This window comes from Octopus bimaculoides, chromosome 28 (assembly GCF_046866305.1).
Source record: "Octopus bimaculoides isolate indiv1 chromosome 28, ASM4686630v1, whole genome shotgun sequence".
Taxonomy (NCBI): domain Eukaryota; kingdom Metazoa; phylum Mollusca; class Cephalopoda; order Octopoda; family Octopodidae; genus Octopus; species Octopus bimaculoides.
The window spans coordinates 12,732,780-12,745,279 of NC_142955.1; the positions used below are offsets into that span (position 1 = coordinate 12,732,780).

The window sequence follows — 12,500 nt, forward strand, 5'->3', positions numbered from 1 at the left end:
AGAGAGCGCGGTACAGTCGAATCGATTTCGTGTTGAGAAGAATTGTTCTGATGGAGATGGCTGAAGGTAAGCATAGGTATAACCAGGACCCAAAGATTTGTAGTAACCATCATATTCCTGGTCGGAGGTAGCAACCAGAATTGTTGTAAGGGTTAACAGCAGAACTTCCATCGCGGCTGGACGGGTAAAACGAAACTGGAACATTCTTGGCTCTACGATTGCTAGAAGTAGACAAAAGGGGGAAAGAAATGGCATGAAAGAGAGAAAGAATGGAGTGGGGAAGGATATGAGGAGATTCAGCAATGAGACAAGAAGAATTTTAATATATAAAGAGAGAACAAGGAAGAGAAAGACAGGAAGAGAAGAAAAAAGTTAGAGACGCAGGTCCTGGGGAAGATTTTAAATTGCATTCAGTACGGGACCCAGGGTTTTGAAGAGTTTGGTATCACCTCTTAGTCAAGGCTGTTCCCAGGTTACTTTGGCCTGGAGTAGAAGTATTTGTTATGGCACCATCTATAGGTTAATTAGTAATTCAGTTGAACAGATGGGTCTCATTAGCCTGGTGGTGGTGGTGGTGGTGGTGGTATTGGGGTGGTATTGGGGGTGGTATTGGGTCTGATTCCAAACCTCCGACACCTTGCAATAATACTAAACCATAGGAAAGTGTTCGGCTGTAAACATTGAGGGAGAATCGGGCATCAAAGACCCTGAAGCAGTTCAATGCTGTCTACAACCTCACTCTTGCCACTCCTACGACGACGCTGACAGGAAATTGTAGCACTTTTTGCTGTTTCTTTGGGTCCATCAATGACGCACTGCATTGGCAACAACCTGTCCTTCACACCACATTGCCCAGGCTTGGGTTAAATCGAACCGGATTAAACCGGACAACACAACAGAGAGGAATTACATAAAAAACTCAAACAGCATAGGAACAACCCGCGAATGGGGCTTTTGTGACAGATACTGGCAATTGCGCATAGAGCTATTTCGACGCAGATGACGCTTTTCTAGCGGAAAGCTAAGGCCTTCATTTGTGGTCACTAATGACAGAAACCACAGAATATAGGCACAGGCATAACTGTAGGATTAAGAAGCTCGCTTGGTAATCACGGTCCTCCCGGTTCAGTCCCACTGAGCAGCTACTTGGGCAAGTGTCTTCTACTATTGCCCCGGCCAACCAATGCCTTGAGAGGGAATTTAGGAGACGGAAAGTATGTGGAAGCCCTTTGCATCTATCAATCAATCAATCAATCAATCTATCTACCTATCTATCTATCTATCTATCTATCTATCTATCTATCTATCTATCTATTATATGTGTGTGTTTGACAGAGAGAGAGAGAGAGAGAGAGAGAGTTAGAGAGAGAGTGAGAGAGAGAGAGAGGAAAGAGAGTGGCTAATCGTTGCAACAACTGAAAGAATGCATGATTGGCTTTTGCAGCTCTGTGGTTTCACACACACGCAGTCACCCTTATTTCAACTTTTGTCACCTGTCATTGGTAGCGTGGCGTAGTAAAGTCCTATAACTCGAAGTAAGGATTGCTCTTTTGGTATGTGTTTGTGTGTGTATGTGTGTGTGTGTGTGTGTGTGTGTGTGTGCGTGTGCGTGTGCGTTTGCGTGTGCGTGTGTGTGTGTGTGTGTGTGTGTGTGTGGTTACAAATACGGCATAATCGAAGCTGGAATATCTCTGGCCATAAGTTTCATCGTTTGAGGATGACTTCTTGCTAAGCATTTGTAACAGAAACGGATGATGAAGCCATAAATACTTATGTCTTAGCAAAAGATGGGAGGGTCACATTTGGATTTCTTTAAATCAGGAGTCACCAAACTTTATTCACGGTGGGCCAGATAACTGAGAGGATAACAAGCGCGGGCCGCATAACCGTTTTGTTCAACACAAAACAGTGAATACGCAATAAAATAAAGACACCCAACATATTTATTTACCAAAAAGTTATAAAAGAAGGCAACGTTAGCAAAAGACAGTTATATCACACCAGTGCGCACACATCTGAATCTCACAAACTAAGCAGCAAAAAAGTTAGCGAGATTTGTGAAACTATTGTTTGGCTTTTAAGATATTAATATTTGCTTAGGAATTGCTGCATCCAACCAAGAGAATTGCTTTCAAATGTTCATCAGTCAACCTCGTTTGATGTCCTGGCTTCACATACTTCGTCTTTGAAAATGTTGGTTCACAAGTATAAGTTGTTTCAAACATTGATGCCATCCCAGAAGAAAATGCAGGTACTTACACAAAAGGTACAGAGCGGCGGCAGGCCGAATGAACTGACCTCGCGGGCCGTATGAGGCCCACGAACCGTAGTTTGGTGACCCTGCTTTAAATCATGGCTCTTTTGCATCAGAGTTGATCTGGTGTTTATACAACACCACAGACTCCCGCTCTTTTCATAACACACACACGCATATGCGAGCCCACACACATACACACGAAAACACACACTTTAATCTTAGCTGTAGCACACACTAACGATAACACATACCAGAACACACAAAATACAATGTGATAGAAAACACACTTACTTTTAGCGAGGTAGGACGGAGAGCGTACACTTTAGGTGGTTATGTGAGGACTTCCTGTCAGGATGGTTCATTAATGTCACCACTTTTCCCCTGCTCCCCTTACTGTCTTCTACTGTCAGTATTACCCTCTATTACCAACAGTTGTGTCTTCAGATGTCTGAACACTTCAGAAATGCCAATACCGGCCGCTGCTTTCTGTCCTATTTTCTCTTATCAGTATTACTTACAGACTTAGGCTTGTCCATAAATAATCAAAATATATAGACTGTGCATAAATAACCAAAACACAGTACTATCAACTCAGTTCAAGATTGTTTACTAATATAACTGTATTTCTCCACAGAAGTGAAAATAAACCAGCTTTTTCAATATGTCTCCTTTGATTGCTATGAAGAATAAAGGCCCTCAGTGGAGTCAGAAAATACGGCTCTGTGGTTCCTGAAGCCGCTCCGATGTTAGCAGTAAGGCAGTTGTGGTGTTTGCGATAGTGACGTTGTAGTTTTAACACCTGGTGATAGCGTGATGTGATATTGGTGTTTCTGTTGGTGGAGATATAAAAGCAGAACAATTAGGGTCTCTATACCGAAGACTTCCATTATAGAAAATCATTCAGATCAATCACCGTGGATGATGTAACAGGAACATAGTCCTGAATGGGTAAACTCTTAATTTCAACCATTGATAGTTGACATGTTAATAGATAATTTTCTTCATTTCATGACAAACAGTTAGACGCCAAACACGCAAACAGTTACAGACGTCGAAGCATAACACGAACAGTTCTCACCAGTTTCACACTGCATGTCTTTACACGTATCATGGGAATTAATGGTGCTTTATTATAAGAAAGGTAATCTATCTATCTATCTATCTATCTATCTATCTATCTATCTATCTATCAATCTATGTCTATCTATATATGTACATGCCAGTATATATATATATATATATATATATATATATATAATTAACAATAGGGTAAAAATTCGATATTAATTAATATCAATTTAATACCAGGAAACTAGCACATTAAAAGAATCAGAAGGTTCAGGAAAAAATTTTGGAGATCCTAAATGGATTATAGTACTTTTGTATATAAAAATGACCAGTAACTGGTCTGTCAATATGCTAGAAGAAGATCACTTAAAAAATTCTCAAAGAAAGATTCAGCGGAGCCAAAACATGCGGGCTAGAGCAGTGAAAATTATAAATACCTCAGTTCTTTGAGAATTTTTTAAGTGATCTTCTTCTAGCATGTTGACAGACCAGTTACTGGTCATTTTTACATAAAAGACAAACAGGAAAAGATCATTCCATTTATAGTGACACAAAATCCATGCCACCAGAACATCTTTAATATCGCCAAAGCGAACTTACCGATCCTTGCACAAAGTAAGGAATTGAGAAATATCATTACAGATCAAAATATTACTCTCAGTAAGAGACAACCTAAAAACTTGAAAAAACTATTAACAAAGGCAAGGTTTGACCTCAGCAACAAAAATCAAACATTCACTGTATCCAAATGCAATGATAGCCGATGCGGCACATGCCGATCAATCCATTCCGGCCCATATATGAACACAAAAACAGGGAAAATATTCACCAATGCGAACATGAACTGCGAAAGTAGAAATCTAATCTACTGCATCAAATGCCCTAATTGTGAAGAATTGTACGTTGGCCAGACAGGTAATGCACTATCGGAACGCTCACGGGTACATCGACAACAGATTAAAAACCCAGAAGTCCGCCAAGTACCACTGAGTAACCATCTAGCAACATGTGGTCATCAAACTTTTATTATATTTCCATTCCATAAACTTTACAACCGGAATGAAATTGAAAGAAAATGCAAAGAAAAGGACTTTATTAAGAAATTCAAACCCACTCTTAACAAACAATGATTAAATCCATCTTACTTGGGGTTTAAAAATCTTATCCCTGTAACCAAAACACAAAAAATCTCTCAGATATCATCATTTCTATAAATAGATTTGGCATCATTTCTAAGAACAGCCAAACACCTACTGGGGTTTAAAAATCTTATCCCTACAACCCACACAAAACAATAAATTAAAATATCATCATTTCTAAAAATAGATTTAACATCAATTCTAAAAATAGCCAAACACCTACTGCTGCCGTCCAAAGGATTTGGTATAAAAGACAGAAAACCAGCCAACTTATTACAGTCTGTTAAAGTCTGTCATACCGGCCATGACGAAGGGAAATAGCCCTGAAACTCGAGTCGCCTTTATATATATATATTTATATTTATATATTTATATATTTGATCCTTTATATTGAACACTCAATATTTCATCTACATTCAATACTTTCTTTCATGGTGCCATCCATTTTTATTTTATTTTATTTTATATTGTATATTGTATATTCCATATTCTATACCCCACATTAGTTCTGCAGGAATATAAATAAAACATAAAAAACAGACAGTGTTGGAACTCTTTTAAGCAAAATAATATATTCCTCTATACACAATCATACAAAAAAACCCCACCTTTTTTGTATTTATTTTTACTCGCATATATATATATATATATATATATATATATATATATGTATGTATGTATGTACGTATGTATGTATGTATATATAGATAGATATCATTTTGCATGTATGTGTGTTCGTTCGTGTGTGTATGTGCGTGTGCGTGTGTGCGTGCGTATGTGTGTGTATGTGTATGTGTGTGTGCGCGCGTGCGTATCGGAGCAAGCGTGGCTGTCTGGTAACCATGCAGTCTTGGGGCAAATCTTTCTTTATGTCACCTTGGGCACTTTGTGACTGAATTTAGTATGTAGAAATTGAAGGAAGTATGTAGAATATATATATATATATATATATATATATATATATATATATATATATATATATATATATATATATATATATATACAAGAATAAGGGCAGAGAATCGTCAATTAATAATAGAATTAACAATTAACAATTCTGCCAAGTAGTTCAGTATGAAAAAAACCTTTATATATATATATATATATATATATATATATATATATACATTGACCGTTGACTGAACACTATTCAATTTTTTTTCTCCGTGCTTTTCTCCTTGTCTCCGTATTCTTTCTGTTGAAGAGCGTAGCTCGAAACGTCAAAGACTTTCCGTATTCCCAAGCGTCATACTAATACATCCTTTTGTTATTTACACCACCTGTCCTCGTCTGTTGTTTTTTCGTACATTCTCCCATATATATATATATATATATATATATATATATATATATATATATATATATATATATATATATATATATAGTGAGAATTTACGAAAAAAATTAATGACGAAGACGGGTGTGTATGTCTATATATTTATGTATATGTTTATATATAAATGTGTGTGTGTGTGTGTATAAATATTCTTTTATTATTTTACTTGTTTCAGTCATTTTGACTGTGGCCATGCTGGAGTCTTTCAGTCGAAGAAATCAACTCCTGTACTTACCCTTTGTAAGCTTGTTACTTATTCTATCGGTCGCTTGTGCAGGACCGCTAAGTTACGGGGACATGACATAGCTGAAATCCTGCGGAAAGTGGGCAGGGTGTTATGATCAGTCCCGTAATTTAATTGGTCATCAATTCTTTTGAAAGGCCATGATTTTAGTATGGTTGGTTAATGGATTACCGATAACATAAACAACAAATTAGGCAAAAATATATAACTCGAACAATAATAATTATTATTATTATGTCAGTAGGGGTGTTTTAATACTAGTTTCTAGTGGTATTTGCAAAAGGTACACTCAATTTTATGAAGACAGGAAACGTTGCGTTCTTTAAATATTAAATATAAGAATAAATTTAACTTTACGATGAAAGTAAACAAACAAAATTTGTTTGTTTTTTTTAGAAGCGTTGAGATGTATTGTAAGATACAGAAATAAGCATGTCAAGATCATCTCTAATGAAACTTTTGATGTGACTTAGGAAAGGTTTCAAAAGAATGTCCAGGAAATTGCTTAAGCGATGTGTTTTACAATGCTCAATCACCTCCCGAAAACAGAAAACAACAAACGAGGAGTCACTCTTGGTTTCTTTTGACGTGATCAACCTTTATACAAATATCCCTCATGAATATGCTATTGAGGCAATTAAATTCTGACTGCACAAAGACCCAGAAACATTTCCTAATCGCATCAACACAACCTTCATTATAGAATCACTTAAGTTCATTCTGACCAATAATTACTTCCTGTTTGCAAACATACTTTCGCCAAAAATGTGGTATCGCGATGGGTACTAAAGCTGCACCAGTCTTTGCGAACCTCATGCTAACACACACATGCACACTATATTTGTGATTTAAGGCTGCCATTTTTTTCATGTTTAGAAATATTATATCCTAACAATTTTTCAAGCCGATCCCATGGAGGAATGGATTTTGTCTCCATTTAAGATTAAAACACAAAATGGAGACGAGCATCATTCCTCCATTTCATCGCCTTGAAAAATTGTTAAGATACTTCCGTCACATGAAGCCACTTCATACAAATAAAGAATATTTATCCACCTATGAGCACTCATTCTCATTATTCTAGATTTACGCAAATATATACATACATGCATATATATATATACATACATATATATATATATATATATATATATATATATATATATATACAGATACACATGTATACACACACACACACACACACACATATATATATATATATATATAAATGTGTGTGTGTGTGTGTGTATTGAAAATGAATAAAAATGAAAATGACACTTTTTAAAAACATTTTTGGGGGGTTTTATTTAATTTACATGTTTCGGGGTTTTTTTTAAAAACCTTATCAAAAATGAATATAAAATATGTGATAAGAGAAAAGGGCTATTAATAAAATAAAATTGAAATTAAAATAAAGAAAGACATTCATAGTTTACTGTTATTTCTTGCATACTCACGTGGTCCTTTCCTTGAACATGGTAATTCCAACTTGTTCTTTTAGTAGATTTTTATTCATTTTTATTCATTTTCAATATCTACTTGCTCGTGTAGTACTTTAACAAATCTTTTCAAATATATATACATTCATACATACATATACATATATATATATATATATATATATATATATATATATATATATATATATATATATATATATATATATATATATATATATATATATATATGTATGTATGTATGTATATATATAAAAATATATATATATATATATATATATATATATATATATATATAAATATATATATATATATATATATATATATATATATATATATATATAAATATATATATATATATATATATATATATATATATATAAATATATATATATATATATATATATATATATATATAAATATATATATATATATATATATATATATATATATATATATATATATATATATATAAATATATATATATATAATATATATATATATATATATATATATATATGTGTGTGTGTGTGTGTGTGTGTGTATGTGTGTGTGTGTGTGTGTGTGTGTGTGTATGTGTGTGTGTGTGTGTGTGTGTGTGTGTGTGTGTATACATATATATATACATGCATATATTTACATATGTATCTATATACATAGACACATTTCTGGCATGGTGGTGCTTCTTTGATACCCTTACTTATAATTATATTTATATTATTATATACCTATAATAGTTATTAACCTATGCGGAATTTTACGCTCAGGCCATTATAAATAATGGTCTTATCTTTTTTTATATATAAAAATATACATTCGCTCATATACATTCGTGTCATCATATTTACTGCGATGATATTTTGACCATGTAGCACATGATGTGAGACGGGCAAATGAATTAGTCTAGTATATACGTGCACATATATGTGTGTATACGTGCGCATATGTAAGTATTCGTATATTGTATATATACACACACACACACACACACATATATATATTTATATATATATATATATATATATATATAAATATATATATATATATATATATATATATATATATATATATATATATATATATATATATGTATATATATATATATGTATATGTATATATATATATATATATATATATATATATATATATATATATATATATATATATATATATATATATATATATATGTATGTATATATATATATATATATATATATATATATATATATATATATATATATATATATATATACTAGATTCAAATTACGACGAACGTAAATAAACAAACGAAGTTTGCTTTTAGAGGCGTTGAGATGTTTTAGAAAGTTAAAGAAGTGATTTTAAATTCTCAATCGCAGAATAATGCTAATAATATAGCTTGAACAGGATACACTACCCCTATTTTGAAGAAAAAAGTGTAGGTGGTTAGTTGTGGACTCGAACTCACATCCCCGTGATATATTTATATATATATCTGTAATTATGTACTAATTTTGGTGTATTTCCACTGATAAAGGCAGTGTATTTTATTACCAATTCTACAGTCATCGATATGGAGTTAACCATTCAGTTCTTACCTATTTCTTTTTTCATTTGTCTTATCACCTCTACTTTATGACTGCATGATGTAGTTCTATAGTCAGTTTTGACTACTATTTCTGGCATGATGGTGCCTCTTTGATACCTTTAATTATAATCATATATATATATATGTGTATATATATCGTTTGTTTTCCTGTCTCGTTTTCTGTCCGCCGCTACATTCCTCCATGGTACAAGTTTAATTTGTGTATACAAATTTAATTTGTGGTCCGTGGAAAGAGCCATTTTAACAATGCGTCCTGCCCAACTCTTGGAAACGCCTGTGTTAGAATGGGGGCAGATGATGAAGGAAAATGTTCTCTATGTGGCCTGTGTGTTTTCTGTACTTTGGTTATTATTATTTTTTGTCTACGTTTTGTTTGCAATGTCCTGTACCCAGATACGTACCTATATATACAGTTCGATGTAGGTATGCACATACTTGTACGTATATATGCATATACTCATTTATTATTTGTTTTATATATATATATATATATATATATATATATATATATATATATATATATATGGTTAGAGGTGAACTGGAGCAACAACAAAAACAGCAATTCTGGAAAGGGAGGAAGAGAATCACAGCTCAAAAACTGATGTTGGATAGAATATTTGTATGGATTCTTTATTAACAAGTAATGCTTGATCTATGTGGATCACTAGAGGTGGTCAGCTGGATTGGATGGACGTTAACAACAGCAATAGTATCAGTGGATATTATGTGTTGGGTCATTTCTACTGCCTGATGCGGATGAATATGGCCAAGGAATCTGCTAATCCGAAACCTGGAAGTAACAATAACATCAACAACAAAAGGAATTAAAAATTATATATATACATACATACATACATATATATAAATATATATATATATATATATATATATGTATATATATATATATATATATATATATATATATATATATATATATATATATATATATATATATATAGATATATATATATATATATATGTATATATATATATATATATATATATATATATATATATATATATATATATATATATATATATATATATATATATGTATATATATATCTATCTATCTATATATATATATATATATATATATATATATATGTATATATATATCTATCTATCTATATATATATATATATATATATATATATATATATATATATATATATATATATATATATATATATATATCGTCGTGGCACACCGTCGGTTACATCGACTAGGGTGAGCCTTTATACGTGGTTGCTCTAATTACTAGAAATAGCAGCCAAATTTCCACACATGTTTTAATGTTGGAACGTCTATGATCAGAAATCAAGTGAATTAAGGATAATTGATTGGTGTACAATAAATACAAAGATTACTTCGATAATTGCTACTCACATTAACACACATACACACGCACACACGCACATCCACACACAAACATACGCACACACAAAACATCACTTACCGTTGCCCCACACGACTTTCGATTTTGTATCAGAATAACGAATTGAAGGGTGTTGATCCATGATATCATAATGACAATAAATAGGACCTTGATTGATACTCAACCAGCCAATCTCTGTGAAACACAGCCAATCTCTGTGAAACACAGCCAGTCTCTGTGAAACACAGCCAATCTCTGTGAAACACAGCCAGTCTCTGTGAAACACAGCCAATCTCTGTGAAACACAGCCAGTCTCTGTTAAACACAGCCAATCTCTGTTAAACACAGCCAGTCTCTGTTAAACACAGCCAGTCTCTGTTAAACACAGCCAGTCTCTGTTAAACACAGCCAGTCTCTGTTAAACACAGCCAGTCTCTGTTAAACACAGCCAGTCTCTGTGAAACACAGCCAATCTCTGTGAAACACAGCCAATCTCTGTGAAACACAGCCAGTCTCTGTGAAACACAGCCAATCTCTGTGAAACACAGCCAGTCTCTGTTAAACACAGCCAGTCTCTGTTAAACACAGCCAATCTCTGTGAAACACAGCCAATCTCTGTGAAACACAGCCAATCTCTGTGAAACACAGCCAGTCTCTGTTAAACACAGCCAGTCTCTGTTAAACACAGCCAGTCTCTGTTAAACACAGCCAGTCTCTGTTAAACACAGCCAGTCTCTGTGAAACACAGCCAGTCTCTGTGAAACACAGCCAATCTCTGTGAAACACAGCCAGTCTCTGTGAAACACAGCCAATCTCTGTGAAACACAGCCAGTCTCTGTTAAACACAGCCAGTCTCTGTTAAACACAGCCAATCTCTGTGAAACACAGCCAATCTCTGTGAAACACAGCCAATCTCTGTGAAACACAGCCAATCTCTGTGAAACACAGCCAGTCACTGTTAAACACAGCCAGTCTCTGTTAAACACAGCCAATCTCTGTGAAACACAGCCAATCTCTGTGAAACACAGCCAATCTCTGTGAAACACAGCCAATCTCTGTGAAACACAGCCAGTCTCTGTTAAACACAACCAGTCTCTGTTAAAGACTTTATACGTGGTCACTCGAATTACTAGAAATAACGGTCAAATCTCCACACAGTTTAATGAGAAACATATAGATGTGTCACGGTTGGAACGCCTTTGATCATTAATCGACTCAATCAAGGCTGATTGGCTGCTCAGCAATAAGTACAGAAATAACTACTACTACTACTTACTGTAAGACGCACGCACGCGCGCACACACACAAACACACACACACAAAGAAAATAAAACATCACTAACCGTTTCTCCAAACAACTTGCGATGTTGTATTAGAATAACGAATTGCAGGGTAGTGCTTCGTGACATCATGCGGACATTGAAAGGGGCCCTCATTGATTATCAACCAGCCACTGTCCCTGTCACAACCATTGTCGTTCGCTATATAGAAGCGACGCGTAGCTCTGCGGAGTTGAAAAAAAAATCTCGTTTAGGTTTCAGAATAAGAAAATATAAACATTTATTAAATAGCATTATGTCCGATGTGCACAATCGAATAAATCAGTATTTGATTAAAATAGATATCTGTGTATCATACTTAATATATATACACAATGTCGATAGCTAGTTACTATTTCACTACTATGGATTTGTGGTGTTACGAACACAATGAATAACAGAGAGACAGGAAAACTCGTCCCAGCAGCGGCTAGTGAGAGTAAGAGAGGTAATCTCAGAACAAATATTGCAGTAACTGGCCTATCGTTGCATTACGCTTGATAAATAGATGGTTATACTAGCTTGTGTTAAAATCCATAGCATAATCCCCAAAAGGCGTCATAAAATTTCCTTGATTAACGCAAGGGTAACCTGACAACGCTATCTATCTTAAAACACAAGTGCGTGTATACTACACACACGCGCACACACACATACATACTCATACGCACGCACACACATACATATCTCTCTTGTTGGCACTCCGTCGCTTAC

The 12,500-nt window shown here is 33.9% G+C and overlaps 2 protein-coding genes across 2 annotated transcripts in view; both read right to left on the reverse strand.

The window, feature by feature from the left end:
• LOC128251369 (uncharacterized) overlaps positions 1-3,000 on the reverse strand; it is an 11,464-nt gene extending 8,464 nt beyond the window's left edge. The window contains exons 1-2 of the mRNA XM_089343892.1: positions 2,549-3,000; positions 1-221 (exon numbers count right to left, since the gene is read on the reverse strand). The exon at positions 1-221 is cut by the window's left edge and continues 124 nt beyond it. Coding sequence (XP_089200018.1) covers positions 1-204 — 204 coding nt within the window. The 5' untranslated portion in view covers positions 205-221; positions 2,549-3,000. The remainder of the gene's footprint in view (positions 222-2,548) is intronic.
• Positions 3,001-9,633: 6,633 nt separating this feature from the next.
• The window catches only part of LOC149130582 (uncharacterized), an 11,413-nt gene continuing 8,546 nt past the window's right edge, over positions 9,634-12,500 (reverse strand). Inside the window, exons 5-6 of the mRNA XM_089343909.1 lie at positions 11,811-11,971; positions 9,634-9,879 (exon numbers count right to left, since the gene is read on the reverse strand). Of these exons, the coding sequence (XP_089200035.1) occupies positions 9,830-9,879; positions 11,811-11,971 (211 nt within the window). The 3' untranslated portion in view covers positions 9,634-9,829. The remainder of the gene's footprint in view (positions 9,880-11,810; positions 11,972-12,500) is intronic.